Genomic DNA, 17,537 nt, shown 5'->3' on the forward strand with positions numbered 1-17,537 from the left:
TTCCCACCCCTCCTTTCCTTTCTCTTCTGATCCTATCTTTTTAGCTCCTTCTCTATTCTTTCACCTCCTTCCTCTTCCTCTTTCATCCGCTATTCCACATTGTCTCCCTCTACTCCTTCTCTCCCTCTTACCCCAACCCTTTCCTCTTCCAATCCCCCCACACCCCTGCCTTTCCTTCCCAGTCCTCTAACTTAGGCCATGTGCCTAAGCCTTGACTTTTATCCCTTATAATGTAGCTATGACTTCCGGTAGGTTACTTTCCTCGCTGTACCACAGCGTCTCCGATCTTACGATGGGAGTAGCAGCAGTCATCTGCAAGGGTTCTTTTGAGCGTTAGAGCTAATGGGAGAAAGACTATAAAAAACATAGCCCTAAATAGCCATTTATCGTTAAGTCTCTGAGGCTAGCGGGTTACATTGCAAGTTAGACAGTGGGTGACTTGCTTGGCTGAGATGTTCCTGTTGGTTTTATAAAGGTCAATACTGAACTGAAGAATGGTGGTAAGATCACTGGACCTGAAGTCCAAACTCCTTAGTTCTAGTCCTTGCTGTAACAGTTGCAATCAAAGTGATTTTGGCAGACAAGTTAAACTTGTGGTAATAATATCAACTGGCATTTACCTTTAAATATAGGTGAAAGCTTCTCTATACATTACTGTTAAGGTAAAATTGCAGCTATACATTTCAACCTAGAGACAGATGCTTTAGGCTTGTCTCAGATCAGCCTAATGAGCTTAGGGAAACACCAGCCCATAGAGTACTGATCTACTGACTGCTCACAGGGAGCATGGGGACAATGGGAAATTCTGTCACAGCGGCTTATGTAAGAAACATTCAAGTGGAAGCTTTGACTCGTGTGTAAGGGAGATAGTGGTAGTGAGTTAGCTAAAATATCTGCTTTCTTTATAAATTCATTATTTGAACAAAGCAGTCATCCCTGTCTTCAGGAGCATCCCTGGGCAACACAGCATGGCTCACCGTGAATTTGGGTGGTTTTTTAGGTTTCTCTTCTTGCCCTCTACCATTTAGAATATGATGATCAACACATTCATCCCAAACACCTCCATCTGTTAACATACATGGTGCTGAGGAGGGACCACTGGGAAAGGATGGTCAAGAGGTCCAGATTGGATCGATGGGATTGTGTGTGCATGTGTGAACTTCATTATCACCAAGCAGTGAGTCAGACTGCGTCCTCTGCTTCAGGCACTTACCTCCAGCAGATGGGTATCAAATCCTTTTATTTTTGGCCCAGGAACTGGTGGAAAGATGCAGGTCATCATGCTATAAAATAATTTGTGAGAGTGGATAAATGACTCATCTTTTCATTGTTAATATTTGAAAGACTTTTTCTTTGACTTTCTAATTCCCAAATAGCTGATGCGTGGGCTTTCAGAGGTTGAAGTCTGTGGCTGTGTGAAAGTAATAGCAAATACTAACGGTAATTGTGAAGACACACTACACCCTATGCTGGCTAATTTTGGGTGATGATTTCAAGCTACTGGATTATTCTATTTGGTTTTCTCAATGTTGGCTGCATATGTCAGATTTCCACAATTTTACAGCTCTAAATCCCTATTTGATGGAAAGAGTACTGGATTTAAATAAGCACATTTTAATACTTAAAAAAAACCTCTGAAAAAAATTACTTTTTTTTGTATGAGCAAAATTACTGGGACTAATGGATAAATGAGGTGCTTAGGCAGTTTGCTGGTTTCCATCCTCTTTGTATCAGTGCTTTTTGTCATTTTTCCCAATAGCAATGACTGAGAGAAGGGCTGAGAGACAGAGTAGTACCTATAGCCCTTCAAAGCCACTGCCCAGACCATAATCAAACAGATGACAGCAGAGAGAATGGCCACAATGATCCACACGGTTGTGTCCTTCAAGGTGAAGTCTAAAAAATAAACAGCCAGAAAGCTCTGGTCACATATAACATCATCACTAAAAACCGAACAGCCAGCCAACATAACACACGGAACTCAGGAACTGAAGATTCTTTTCTTTCCACTTATATCTCTTAACTTGAAAAGCCATCCATCAATAGTGGGTAGGCATAAGGCAAACAGGGAGGTCAGAATGAATGACCAGTGAGTCATTGGAAGACATTATAGCTTTATTCTGCAACTTTATCTTAAAACCTGGTGTTTGCCAACTGTGATTCAGGCAGTAATACAATTCTTTCAAACGTCTCTTTGTTAGATTAAGAGATGATAATCGCATTTTAAACTATTTTTTTCTAGCTGAGGCTTAAAATAGTTTCTATATTAATAGCTATTACATGCAGTTTTATTGTATATATTATTTATAAACACAGGTAAGAATTATAGCCCAAACACTCACCATTTGGCATTTCAATGGAACTCTCCTGGCTCCATCTACTCCAGTATCCATGGTCTGGCTTGCAGCGTGTCTGGACAAGATACTTTTGTCCTGGATATAGGTCCAAAACCTTAAACTGTGTTTGATGACCTGTAAAATGGATCTAAAGAGGGACAAGGAAAACAGAAGACACTTCTGAATTTTGTTATGAGGAAAGAGCCTTTTTTAAAAAAAAATACAATATTGGGGATTTAGGTTATATGGCTATTTAGACAAAGCCCTGTTTGCATCACTCTATTCTATCCTTTCTGTCTTCTTCTAAAAATTCTCTCACAAAGTTTAAAAAGTGAGCTTGAGGTCAGCATGGTCTACAGAGTGAGTTCCTGAAAAGCAGGGCAACACAGAAAAACCCGTGTCTCAAAAAAACCCAACAGAATACTTGGTGACAAATTAACTCACACATGTGAGAGAGAATAAAATTATTAGTTTACAAATTCTAGTGAAGTAATTGACTCAAAGAATCATTTGTTGGTGCTAAAACTACGAAGAGAAGAAATCCAAGTCTTCTTGTATGTTGAAGTAATTGTCCATGAATAAAATGATACTTAACAAGGAAGACATCAGATTTCTACCTCCCTAATCTAGGACTTAGTGTTATTTATATGAGGCCAGTCAAATGGCTTGTGCCTTTTGATGATGATGATGATGATGACGACAACGATGACGATGAATATAGTATAAAGTTCAAACTAATTACTTATACAGTACGTTGCGCTACATGGTATTCAACTTGAATCTAACCCAGTCCTTAAATCTAAAGTCTGGTCGCAAAAGTCACTGAAGCAGAAACAGCAGCTAAGTGATTAAACAAAAGACTAATAAAAAGTGAAGATTGTGTGACATCCTGATGTGACCTCCTGTCCTCATTGCATGGAGTAGACTTTGGTTTGGACAAACCAGTTAATAAATATTTTATTTTGAAGGAACTGAGACAAGGCAAATTAGAATAGACTAATTACAAAGTTATTTGGGGGTTTTAATTACATTTAAAATTGTGTGGTCCTAATTTTGACTACATTTGCAAATGTTCCTCTTTTAACAGAGACATATGCTAAGATAATTAAGGGTAGAATATTATAATGCCTATAGTTATGACCTTATCTTTTTATACTGAAGTATTACAAAGTATTTTTTAGAAACATATTACAGATGTACAGATTTAACTGAAACTCTCTTGCCTCCTCAGTATAGTTTAAGTTCTTCCAGAGGCATCTGGATTTGATGCATCCTTAGGAAGGCAAGTTGGGAGCCTGTCCAGTACAAGCTGTCTTTCTGAGAGTTCTGAGTATGAACAGCGTTCGATCTCATTAGAAGGGAGAGGAATTTCCATACCCAGGAGGACCATGCCTACAAGGGGATGCCAACATGGTGGGCAACTAATTAGAGAAATGATCCATTCTGTTATGAGAGGTTTCTCCTTGCCAAAGGCCATGCTTCTTCCAGTTAGCTTCTGGTTGACTTACCTCCCACTCTTCTGCTTCTTCAGGCTTTAATCGAATTTCATATTCCATTGTAAACCAACCAGTTTTTACATCAGTTATGGTGGGTGGGGACCATTTTACCCACAGATATGTTTTTTTGTCTTTTAGCTGTTTTACTTCTAATGTCAGGTTCCGAGGAGGCTCTGGCTCAACTGTAGATATAAAAGAAATTTTATTTTCCTTCATTGCTTTGACCTCCTTTTCTGTTCTCTAAAATAACTTGCATTTTCTATCAGACTAATTTCTCCACTGTATTATGAGCTCCTAGAGGACATGATAACTACCTTCTTCCTCTTAATATGTAATCAAGCATGTTTGTTCTTGAGCATAGGGTTTGAATGCTAACAATACTAACCAACTGAGATTTTGTTTTGACTCTTTTTTTACTTAACACCAACCAGATTCACACACATGTTTACATTCTTTTCCTGAGGGCAATGACTGTGTAATAACAGTGGAGATGGGAGTTTCAAGTTGAAGTTGCTATATGTGATTATTGGGAAAGGGATTTGAAATAGTTTATCTTCCTTCATTTGGAGCAAGCATCTCCTTGAAGAAAAACTGCACACCCATTCATATTTAAAATTTTGCAGGTAACATGTTTACAGATTTCTGCCTTTATCAACTAACTGTGTTCTACACTCAAAATATGCATTACTCCTTATGGAGAACAGCATTCACTCTGCCAGATAATAAATGGTTAAGGTGTGCACAGCACTTGAACTTTTTGACAGTGTTTCCATAATTAACCCTCAAATATCTTGTTGGCTCATTCATTCATTCATTCATTCATTCATTCATTCATTCATCAAATGTTTATTGAATTACCACTAGCAAATGCTTAACATTTCTTCCTTTAATTTTCTAAAGATGTGCAGTTTATTAAAATGGTCTCATACCAGCTGTACAGACAAGCCCTGGCTACCTCAACACCTCAACCCACTCCCTGGTAGACCAAAGCATTTGTACAACAAATTAGGGGTCAAAAAATTGGGGGTTACAATGCCTGACTATTCAGAAATTAAAAACAAAACTAAAGAAATATTAAGGCAGAAGATTTAAGCAAAATTTTGCAGTACATTATTTACACAGAAGCAATGCTGTCACCTCTAAGTGTGGATTCAGGGTGTGGATTTAGCCATCCTCCTCTCAGGAGTGGTGGTGATTTTTGAGAGGGTGAGAGACATCCTATAGCTACATACCTCATTAAGATTTTGTGAATGCATACCATGGAGGAGTGGCGGGAGGGGACACTGTGGTTGGGATGTATTGTGTGGGAGAAGACTCTATTTTTAATTAATAAGATAAATGCTCTAATAATGCATCATCATTGAAGCCCCTCCCCAAACATTGTGAACCTGTATTCCTGTGCTCTTTCAGTAGAAGAGAAACCAGGTGCAGAAGAGAGACAATTACCAGCCTAAGGAGCATATTATTATGAGTGTTATTTGAAACACGGGGGCATCTTTTATTTGGAAGCAATTTAAAATAGCCTTTGTTCCCTCAGAAGGGAGCTAGAATTAAGTAATGGGTATGTAACTTTCTAAATGAACTAACCACATGAATTTTACAGCTTAATATTATTTTAAAATGATGATTTTATTATATGTATTTTACTACAATAAAATAGCAACCCCAGGGCATGTTCATGAGGCCCCTAACCTCAGACTCCTCCAAGTATGGGTCATGGAACTACTCTCCTAATAGTGAAATAACTAGGGTGCTAGCTTGCCTCACCTCCTCTTTCCTGTTGGTCAATAACATGCTATTTATTTTCACTGCGAGTGCCCAGCTGAAATGCAACACATGTATCAACCCCCTCTCCTCAAGGCTCTTGAAACATCATGGAAGAGGGGGCAGAAAGAATGTCATAGTGGGAGGGTAGGGAAGAGTGCTGGCAAATGCTGTGTTTTAGACATGACATGATTGTTGTACACATGAATTCACAGCCACTGTGGCTCTCTGTAAAGGATCTGCATGAGATCGAACCAGGAGTGGGAGGGGCTCCTGAGGCCCAACCCCTAGTTGAAGAGCTACTGGTAGTTAGTAGAGGTTGGAGGAGAAAAAAAACTCACTTTTCTTTAGGGGTAGGGGAGGTGGCTACTTGTAGATTGCCCATGCCTCATTGGAAGACCCCATGTGGGTAGCACTAATTGGACTCAGTGTATTATTAAAAGTAAATAAACAGAAAACAAAACAAACAAATAAACAAAAATGAAGACATTGAGTTGGGAGAAAGATGTGTGTATTGTAAGGTCTCCTGATTTCTCTTGTTGCATGTTATTACTTAAGTTATGAAGACTTGAGCAATTTCAAATCGTGTAACTGGTTTATAAATTATTATCTAAGGCAAATAATAAACCTCATTTTCCTTATCCTAGCTATTTTCCTAGAAGTTTATTTATTATCTGTTGAACCATAAAAGCTAGTATAGCTCTTTTCAGTTGCCCTGTTGCATTAATGCTGATTGTACAAAGAGACATCTCTCAGACCAACTGCTTGGCTTTATAAACCTTTTCCCCAAATATTACGTAGGTGACATTGACTTTCAGCCAGTTAATACTTATTTTCTATTGTCACTATTATTATTATAATATTTATTACTATTATTACTATTATTATAATTATATTTTGGGGATACTTGATCCTAGGGTCTTTTAAATTCATACTAGGCAGCATCCTGTCATTAAGCCATACCCCAATCACCCTCACCTGTCTTTGTATAATAATAATAATAATATCTCAAATTAATAAGGAAAGAGATATAATATTGTCGAGAGCTAAGTTTCAGTCAAAGCAGTTGGGTTGATTCCTGTGAATCAGAAGATCTTTTTAAAAGACCTTCATTTTCAGAGAACCTCCTTGCCTCTCTGAAAAAGAAAAGACCTTTGAGCTGTTGATGTAGCTCAATGGGAGAGCTGGTCTTCACGGGCAGCTCTGGATTGCACCTCCAAACCAAACAAAAAAAGAAATTCTAGTTGGCCGGTAGAGAGGGCAAGAGAGCTGCAGGAAGAGGGCAGAGGTGCACAGAGAGCCCTCACTGGGTAAAAGACACGAGGGTTAGAGTTGAGGGAAAATATGAGAACATGAAGATCTCAAGTACTAATCTCTCTGAAAAGTCAACACTGTTGGTGTGAAATGCTTTCTTAATGAAGATACTGTGAGTTCTCTCATCTTTCTTATCTGGAATCCACCCATAAGCCAGGAAGAGCCAGACAGAGTTTCAATTTTGATAACTACGTAACAGTAACAAATTCCCCACCCACTTCCCCTTCCCTTACCGATGTAAGTCACATCCACATAAAGTGGATCCGAGGTACTGCTTCCCATTTGATTCGTGGCATTTACTGTGATGATGTATATTTTCCAGATGGAAGTGTACTGCTTGCTAAAGAAGCAGGAGTTGGGGCCACTGGTTTTGTAGTCTGGACATTCATAGGTGGTTTTCTCTCTGCAACGAGTAATGTATTAAGAGTGAATAAGAAAGTAGCAGCCTCATTTTTATTCTTAATAGATTAATATTCCTGAGTTATGAGGATAACTCAGAGCAAGTATGAAAGCAGAAAAATAGGTTCCTGTGGCTCTGTGCTCTGGTCATATCTCCGGGGAGTGAGGGAAAGAAGTGTATTGGAAGGAGGAGTAGAAAAATTAATTTAACACCCTAGTGCTCTGCTGTTCACCAACCCTTGTTCTGCACGTGCTTCTATGCACCTTGTGATTTGTCTTTCTGAGTTACCAGTGGCCAGGGCACACTCATACCAATCATACTGCTGCTGGGCAGCCTTGGGCAGCTGGGACCTTCATTAGCACCTCTCCACATCATAGGACCACCCGTAATGCAGCAGTGGTCACACAAACACGCTGAGCTGTGATTTACAGGGTGAGACACACTGGTGTCAATGTATCTTAGATGGCATCAAGTGAGCCACAGAGTGACGTGGGTGTGAAAGGGGAAATTTCAGCCCCACACGGCTCATTAAAATATGAATATTTTAACAGCCTCAACTCCAGTCACACCACACAGGGGTTGCAGGCTGCTCCAGTTCCGGGTTCTTTAAGAATTTGTGCCATTGGTGTTTGGATCCCAGATGGGAGGACAGCTTTGTGTACAGGCAGTCCTTAGAAAGTGGCACAGCTGTTTCCATCAATAGTACATATTTTATTTTTAGGTCCAAGATATGGAGGTGTACTTTTTGCTAAACTAACATTTCTACAGCTCACTTAAGATTTCTGGGAGGGGCTCACTGTGATTTTTATCATTATCATCTTGAGATGATCTTGCTTTGCTCTCATGGCCGTGTTACATTTAAATATGCCTTCCAGGAGATCTTGAATTTTATTCTTTTGTGATTGGAATAAGGGTTCTCTATGTAGTTCAGGCTGTCTTTGAACTTGTGATCTTCCTGTCTCAGCCTCTAGAATGCTGGGATAACAAATGTGTACTCCCATGACTGGCTGACATAGTATTTTATAGACTAGCTTAAAAATAATCCTCGAGTTTTTTTTTCTTAAAGGCTATTTTCTTGGGCACGAAACACATTTGAAAACCTAATGTACCATGGCTGCCAAGGATCACAACAGAGTTTATATAATTCGGTTATGTTACAAAAGTAGTGTATTAACGACGAAAAAACTACAGATGGCATGTGGTTTATGGATGATTAGCCAACACTTAGGAAATAGTGACTTGGTCTGCAGTCTCAACTTGTGACAGACAATTGGAAACTTGGTTAATATTATAACACTACTGGTCAATGTACATTTGAAGACCGTTCTGTAAAAAACCTTTACAGAACAAGATGGGCAGAGACATTAGATTCCTTTCCTGGTGGGATGAACCTTATTGATGCAAATTCAGGAACCCATGGTGTTTCTAACTCAGAACCAACATAAGTTGGGCCTGGGAGAATGTGAGCACTCTGTTGGAGTTTGACATTAAGGAAAGAGATCTTTTACCCTTCTTTGCTGTAAGTCAGTGAATAATTGGTAGGAAGTCCTCCATCTGTCCCAGGATTCCACCAGCAGGTGAATGTTTCCTTGTCAGGAGAGCGACATTTGTGGATCTCAGGTTTCCCTGGTGGTGACTGTCCTAAAATCAAAAAGCAGTCAGCCATTAGAGTTAATATTGAAGTCTACTCAACTACCCAACTGAGCTCCTAGCAACAGAGGCAGATTATTGGCACCCTGGCTACCAAGGAAGTCTTAGTGTATTGCTAGGAAAGACCATGGCACCAGTAGCCAACTGTACTCCTCTGTGCTGTCGCAGTGCCCACAGGAAACTTAGATGGTGTTTGGTGGTGGTATGCATTTGCAGTTTGAGATGGAGTTATCAATAACTTTCATAGAGACCGGTAACAAACATTTCAATGAAGGGTGAGACTGATGGGAGAGAGATGTATGCATATGGAAAGTCTGTAGCCCCTCTTCCACAGAGTCTAGTAGGCGTTAGGGTTATCGTCTAAAACATTCTCAGTGACTAGTGACCTATGCATACACTGTTGGTGTCCTGCTTTCTGGCACATTCTCTCCTTACTCTCCAGGAACTTCTCTGGCATTCTTGCAGCACCAACTCCTGCTCTCTTCATTTGCATCACATTGGCCCCTTATGTGGGTGTCCCTGGACTGCCGCTTCCTCCATCCCTTGTCTTCTCCCTTCTTGCCTTCTCCTTTACCTTGATTCTGTACAGCTTGGCCTAATGACCTTACTTTCGAAAAATATATTTTTATTAATTCTTTGAAACTTCTATACATGCATACAATATATTTTGGGCACATTCACCCCCACTTCTCTTCCTAACTTCCCATATCTACCTCTAGTCCTTATTCATACCAGCTCTCTCTCTCTCTCTGTCTCTCTCTCTGTCTCTCTGTCTCTGTCTCTGTCTCTCTTTCACACACACACACACACACACACACACACACGTATGCACACACGTGTGCGCACGCACACACACAGAGTGTGATCTGTGCTTTTTATATACTTAAGAATGTCAAGCTACCCACTGGAGTCTGGTTGACATACCAGGGGCTATGCACTTAAGGACAATTGATTCTTAGTTCTTTGAAGTTGCCAGCTGTCAATAGTGCAATCAAACACTTAGATGTGGAGACTCAGGAGCCCTTCCCTGCTCTGTGATGGACTGTTACTGGCTTGATCTTGTACATATCAATGTGAAATTATGAGTATCATGGTGCTGCCACATGTCCGAAAGACAATGTTTCATTTTAGTCTCCCTCGACCTTTGCTTCTCACAGTCTTTCTACCCTCTTTCCCAAAATGGCCCCCGAACCTGAATCTTGTATGTGTGAGTGTAAAACGGATGTCTTTTCTATGACTGAGCACTCTACAGACTTATGGTCCAGTTTTACTATCTTTTGTAATTCTCTTGCTGCTTACTGAATCTCAATTTTAGTTTCCTTTTATATTTATACCCTGACCCTCTTTCTTTCGTTCTTTTTATGAGCCTTCCTTGTGGTTCTGCAGATTTTATGAAGAGGTATTGGTAAGAGGTAGGACAGGGGCTCATTCCACTCTGAGTGGGGGGGCTATCATCATCATATGAGATCTATTCCCATTGTCAGGCTAGAAGTAAGATGGTTGGGTGGAGGTGAGGTGGCCAGGGGGATGAGATTTTTCACTTGCTTAATCTCCAGAGCTCTTGGCAGGCTTATTTCCAATTCTTACGCTTGGCTGTTATGTTGAAAGGAACAGAATAACCTTGGGATTTTGTCAGATGCTGTTGGCTTGGGAGGCCAACTATAACTGATGCGATATCTTCTTATTTTCTATCCTCCCTTTTGCCTGGGTGTTAGCAGCTCAGGTGTCTTCTATCTTTTCCCACATTTATTCAATCTTTCTGGTAGGCTCTCAGGATGGTGCTTTAGCTGCCCATCCATCTGGGCAGAGCAGGTCAGGGGAATCATGGCAAAGGGATAATGAATCGGGAAAGGGGTCTGTATGAAATCTATTCAGGAAGAAGAACTTAATGGATGATCTAGTATGGTGTACCAGATAGGGCCATGGAAAGAAGACTGGCCAGCTGAGCGTCACAGTAGCTCACAGAACTGCTGAAAAGAATCTGTGTGAGCCTTGGGTGGATCTACCAATATTTGGAGCCTTATTCATCCTCCAGGGAAGATTTTTGTCAGGACAGTGCTCTTGAGAGTCATTGCAAAAATACAGGGTTTTTTTTTTTTTTTTTTTTTTTTATGCTTGTTTGTTTCTGTCATGGGTAAGGAGAAGCATGGGAAGTAGAGAGAACTATTCATTAAAAACTTCTTCAATCCTAGAGTCAGAGCCAAGTGGGTTTCTGAGTTTGAGGCCAGCTTGGTCTACAGAATGAGTTCCAGGATAGCTATGACTACACAGAGAAATCCTGTCTTGAAAAAGTAAGCAAATTCAACAACCTTCAAGGGGGATGGGAAGGATGTGAAATGACAACTAGTCAAATGATACTTCCAGGCCCCTCGAGGAAACAAAGTTTATGGACTATCTCGGTGGGACACAAGGGATATCGTACAAGTCTAAGAAATGCAGACACTTGATTCCATACACACAGATAATGCATAACACTCGTGTATAAAACACATCCAGAGAGAAATACATGCCAAGTCATAATGATGGTAGCATGGCCTGGTATACACACACACACACACACACACACACACACACACACACACACCCCAACATACACATATGTACACAGTATACACAGAGGTTACTCACATACACCTATTCTACATACACACATACACATATTCACACAGAAGCATTTACAGCCCAGTGCTATAAACAGTTGGTATATACATTGGTACATTCAGAAGTGTCCATCCCCAGAAAGACACAGAAGTAGCAAACCTATGTAGACACACCTTTTAATTTAGCTATGAATTTTGTTTCTCTGAGTAGGACAAATGCCAGAAGTGGCTGCACTACTTCCCCACCTTGTAATAGCAATCCTTTATGTTATTTTATGACGGGTTTCCCAAGGTATTTTCTTTTCTTTTCTTTTCTTTTTTTTTCGGAGCTGGGGACTGAACCCAGGGCCTTGCGCTTGCTAGGCAAGCGCTCTACCACTGAGCTAAATCCCCAACCCCGGTCCAAAGGTATTTTCAAATATATTAATTAATTCATCTGAACTATGTGAAATATTACTATCCTCCCTTGGAGAAATTAAAACCACAGAGAGAAACACAAGTAGTTCAAGTCACACAGCTGGTAACTGTAAGAACCTGGATGGCGACTCAGGTCCTGTCATCTCTTGTGCCCTCCCAATCCCCTCTCAAAATGGGGATGGAAGAGAGGGAGCACATGACAAGGTTTTGCATTAATTTTAATGTAGAAATGTGGCAAATAATTTAGCAGCAGCACATGACACCGACATTTCTTTTCTCATAGCTGCACTGCAACAGACAGAGACAGCCTCTCCACCCCCTGATAAACACTCCAGACAAGGAGAGCAAGACGAGAGTCTCTTACCCTTCAGGAGGCTGATGTTGAGAACAAGTAGGACGAAAGCAAGTGCAGATGGCATGTTTTTCTTCAGGTTGGCCCCTTCTTCTTGCTATAGGCAATGTATCAGAGGCTCCCTGGAAGAGAAAACACCAGGTAACACTTGTTAAATGACAGCTGGTCAGGCATATGCACCACTCTATTCTGGGTGCTTGCAATTGGTTCTTGCTCCTTGCTTAATGTGAGTGACAAAACAGCGGGAAGAGAATGTAGGAAAATGTAACATGGGATGGCTTGGCTGAGAAGCCCTGATTCACACTTGCTGGCAAAAATTTCACCACAAGAGGTCGTCAGACAACAGTGTAGAGAGTACAGGGGAAGTCTGTTCAGGAAGACGGTTCGGGCTGTTGGCTTTTTATTGTATTTTCTTTTTAATTTCTTTCTGCATTCACCAAAGTTGCTCTCTTTCCACACCATTGTTTATCTGTCTAATAGTACACCGCCATTTATATAACATAGATTGCGTTCCCCACAGGAGAACCATTCACGGAGGGCTTTGGCTCCAGTCTTTGGAGCATCAACCAGGTCAATTCATCGATACTGCCAGATTGAGAGTGGGAGGGTCGGCCTGGAGGTCCCTGTGTAAGTTCAGGCTGAGAAGGTTCAGGAAGTCTCAAGGGATATGGCCATGGCTATGAAGCAAACCTCACAATGAATTTTAGTGACCCTCCATGTGGCTTCTCTCTCCTTTCTGTCAAGCCCTAAAACAAGAGACAATGAACTTCAGTAATAATTCAAACCTCTTGGGTTCAGGGTATTAAGTCAATTTTGAACCTGCAGGGCTTGAGAGTTTTGAGCAATTTATTAATATTATTATTTTTTTACTCTTGGGACAGTCTTCAAAGCCTCTCAAGTTCCTTCTTAAAAAAAAAAGAAACCAAACAAACAGATTTTTAAAGACTTTTTATTTTTCAAAAAAAAAAAAGACTCATTAGTCCTATTAGACTTCAGACACTGCCCCAAAAAACAATAGATTTGATGAACTACATGTAAATTTCCAGAAACACATGGTTTTCATTTTCTTTAAAATTTTATTTTTAAATCAAGGGAAGAATATCTAGGGGGCAAAGTTATTCATCACAGGCCATGTGAAGAGCAGCTGGATGAACCTCCAAAGGACCAGAATTTGTCCATCCTTCCTGATCAGGGATGGGCTTTGACTGCCAGACACCTAGCACTCAGCGGGCGACTCTTTGAAGGTGTGTAACACCTGCCACTACTGTTTGTGGAATCACCCAGAAACAGACATTTTAATGACACTGGAAGCATGTGGTATGTAGGTCCCAAATATTGCTCTTATATTGAAGATTCTGATTAAGAACTGGATCCAAATCCACTAACAGGCTCAATAAAGTGCTGGAGATCTTTCGCTTGCTTTGCCTGGATTCCTTGCAAATACCCACTTAGGTGGTACATTCGCAATCTAACCCACTTCCTTTAACCTCTTGGGGCCATCCTCTTTAAACCAAGTGATCCATGGCTTCTGATGGGTTTTAAGTAACGAACTCCTTAACAGGCACTGGCATGAGTTCTTTAACCAGTTGAATTTCATTTTGTCCTTTTCACAGCCTCAGAAGGAGATAGTGGTTTCTGCCAGCCCAGTTTAACAGGTTCAGAAACTGAGTGTAGAGAGATTTAATAAGCTGTTACCCCACACGCTGACATGAGAGAGAGAGAGAGAGAGAGAGAGAGAGAGAGAGAGAGAGAGAGAGAGAGAGAACTCTGGCAAATCCCAGAGCATCTGAGAAATCATGATTTGTATGACATCTGTGACAGATAGGGAAACTGTCCCCTTCTAAAGGGAGATACATAAGGCAGGAGCGACTGACCCATGGAGGGAAATACACCAAGACATGGATAACCAGGAGCAGGAGAGCGAGGGTAGACAGAGGTTATCCCAGTTATAGCTTTACTTCTGCTTAAGGGTGTCCAATGCCATTGATCTGTCTAAGCTTCTTATCTGCCTGCAACTTGGGAAAACTTCTTCGCCCTGAACATCCTTTAACCTCAGCCTGGCTTGGAAGTGGGATTCTGCTCCCTGGCTGAAGGTGTTCTAAAACATCCCTGTATTCAAACTTCCCTCCTCCTTTGGGCATCACATAAAACAACATCTGAGATCACCGGGCTATAAATCACCCTTCGTGGGTGAAATCAGAAAACCTCTGCCAGACAGGGCTCTGCCTGTTTTGCAAATGAAATACTCAGATAGGAATCCAGGTAGGCAGAAGTAAGAATGGATTTACTTAGTTCTATTTCCTCTTCTGTTGGTGTAGGATCAAAAAGAAACACTTCTCATTAAAGTTTCACCTTTTAAAAATGCTATCAGAAACCACTCCGTGCTCTCATTAGGTAATTTCTTTGACATATGCTGGAATCTAGTCACACCCACACACTTTCTAATGCCCTTAGCTGCCTGTGCCAAGGAATTAAATACATTCTGAGTGTGTTTCTGACAGTGACTTCCCAACTCAGTCTTCATCTTATACTCTGGCAAGGTAACTGTGGTGCGGTAAGAAAACTTTCAGAGGGAAACAAAATGGCAACTGTTCACACTCTGTGGTTATGCTAAATGTTAACCCTGGTCACATAGTAACCTTGGTCCTAGCATTAAGCACACCTCCTGCTGACCTACAAACAAGACTTTATGGTCTAGGGATAGATTAGGTTTTTATCTTTCTGAATCCATTCTTCACTGCAAGCAGATCCAGGTTGAAGTTAGCAAGGGCTTCCATATTGACGGCTTCAGTGGGGGTTGGGATACCAATGAGGGCCCGCGACTTTGCATGATGGTATAGTGCGACTGCTTCAAATATTTGGACTCCAGTTAGCAAAACCTGAGCCTTGCGTACTCAGCCCAAGGTCATCTTAGGGTTCACACATCCCCATCTCTCTAAGTATGACTGTGGTATGACTGTGGTTGAAAAGTGAAAAGTTTTATCTCTGCACAGGTTTACGGTGAGTTCTTAACTTTTATCTACTTTGTCCATGAGTGTAGATGGTTTTCTTCACCTCTGAAGCCTCAGACTGTCTCATCGTCATGCCACTTTGCATAACCTTATTCAGACTCCTCTCATGCCCCATACTGCTGTGGCCCACATGCCAAGAACTCGCCTAACCATTTTCTCTAGGGATGCTTTCTGCATCAACAGTGGTCCTATTTAGACCTACTCCTTCCAGAAGCCCCTCTTTATTACTGTCTCCCATTAAGCCAACCCCCTTCCACTGAAGCCAAGAGTTGAGATTGCAGTCTATGGTCTGGCAGCTCATTCTTTCGGGACTAGTATAGAATGACTCCTCCCTAGATGGAAAACCAGGTAGGGACCCATGGTCTAGGTTACTCCTCCCACTCACATTGTGGCAAGCATCCCAAAGAAGAGGAGGCAGCATGACCTTCAAGTGGTAAGTAGGACAGATCACTGCCTGATGTTAGCCCCTTGTCCATCCTGCTTTTTCTGTCACTGTGCTCTCTCTCTATTTGACTCAGTCTCCTTAACCCTAGAACTGTACCCAATAAGCAAGGCAGAAGGTCTAAGGATCATTTTAGCTCTTACAAGCCTAGTCCTTGATAGACAAAGCCAATTTAAGACTTACTTTAAAAGGAGTCAATCTTAAGTATTTTTCAAGTGAATAGCTCTATGCTTCCATCTAAGTTGCACAAAAAGGAGCCCAGAAACAACTGCTAACTCCTGATCCCAAACATTTTTCTTTTTTTTTTTTTATGATTAAATATTTTAGTGATTTATTTTCAATTACAAGGATTCTTTTTTTTTCTTTTTTCTTTTTTTTTTTTATTTTTTTTTTATTTTTTATTTATTTATTTTTTTTTATTATTATTTCTTTACATACATTTCGTGTTATTCCCTTCCGGTTTCCGGCAAACATCCCCTCCCCCCTCCTTCTTATGGGTGTTCCCCCTCCCAACCCTCCCCCATTGCTGCCTCTCCAACAGTCTAGTTCACTGGGGGTTTCGTTTTCCACTAACATTTTCAAAAAAATTAGGCTTGCCAAACTTTTTATAATATAATCACATAACAAGCATTTTAGAGTATGTATCCAAGTTTGGTCATTCTATATTATTGTACAATGCATTCTGGTTGAGGTACATAATTTATTTTTTATTTTATTTCATTTATATTTTGCTGAATAAGATACTATAATTTCTTTGTTAATTCTACTGCTAGATGTTTGGGTTGTTTTTGGTTTCTGAAAAACTTTAAAAGTTGTTTGAGAATTTCACATAGGTATATAATACATTTGGATCAAAGATGCATCCTTTTCTTCTCCACCAATTTATCACCAACACTCCCAAACACTATTCCTTTCAATTCATATGCTTTAAAAAAAACAACAACAAAAACAACAAAAAAAACCCTTATTGAGTCCACTTAGCACCGCCTGTACATGCACAGTTGTAGGACAATGTGGCAGAGCACAGGGAAGTTATCAGGGGCCATGTCACTGAAGAAAGCAGACTCTTCCTCCCACAGCAGTCAAGGCCCTCACCATAAGGAAGCCCTGCATACATAAAGCTCACCAATATTGGTTCTTTACTATAAGCAACTAGTGTGCTTCCAGCCATATATCGTTCCCACTGACCTAAAACCATCTTTCTTGTCTCCCAAATGTAAGAAAGCCCCCATGTTATGCAAACTAACTTTAAATAAATTGTATCCATTAAGTGTTATGCCTTGCTAGGTTCTTCCTTTGGTCTCCTCTGCTGACTGGATCTCCTCAGCTGCCCCCAGTACTAAATGGCCAGAGGCTGAAATAACTGGGCAAGAAACTCATGTATGCCTGCTGGTACTCAGGAGTCTGGCTTTTCATTCCAAAACAGAGTGCTAGCATTTAATTTGGAAAACAAAAGACATAATCTCTTCAGGGTGAGGAGAAGAACAGAAGGGATTAGCTGTTTCACACCACGCTGAAGATTAAGATTGTTGTAGCCTGGATTTCAGAGCAATACCTCCAGCTAGGAATAAGTGTGTTTTATTAAAATGAATCTAGTGCAAAGACGCTTACGCCACAGTGTGGTAATTTATCTTCAATTAAATTTCCCAGGTGATCTATCTCCCTGTGTACCAACCCAAGCCAGCTGCCATTTGGACAGCTGCTCGGTGGCTTAGCTAGATCGTCATGGTTGTGTGAAAGCTCCTAGCAATAGCT

At 40.7% G+C, this 17,537-nt stretch overlaps 1 protein-coding gene across 5 annotated transcripts in view; it reads right to left on the bottom strand.

The window, feature by feature from the left end:
- Prlr (prolactin receptor) overlaps nt 1-17,537 on the bottom strand; it is a 169,088-nt gene that overhangs the window by 19,106 nt on the left and 132,445 nt on the right. For all 5 annotated transcript variants that reach the window (XM_032898787.1, XM_032898790.1, XM_032898785.1 and 2 more), the window contains 7 exons: nt 12,342-12,451; nt 8,819-8,951; nt 7,144-7,313; nt 3,845-4,014; nt 2,343-2,484; nt 1,797-1,896; nt 1,214-1,283 (listed from right to left, as the gene is read on the bottom strand). In XM_032898787.1, the coding sequence (XP_032754678.1) occupies nt 1,214-1,283; nt 1,797-1,896; nt 2,343-2,484; nt 3,845-4,014; nt 7,144-7,313; nt 8,819-8,951; nt 12,342-12,396 (840 nt within the window). In that variant the 5' untranslated portion in view covers nt 12,397-12,451. The remainder of the gene's footprint in view (nt 1-1,213; nt 1,284-1,796; nt 1,897-2,342; nt 2,485-3,844; nt 4,015-7,143; nt 7,314-8,818; nt 8,952-12,341; nt 12,452-17,537) is intronic.

This window comes from Rattus rattus, chromosome 3 (genome assembly GCF_011064425.1).
Source record: "Rattus rattus isolate New Zealand chromosome 3, Rrattus_CSIRO_v1, whole genome shotgun sequence".
Lineage (NCBI taxonomy): Eukaryota > Metazoa > Chordata > Mammalia > Rodentia > Muridae > Rattus > Rattus rattus.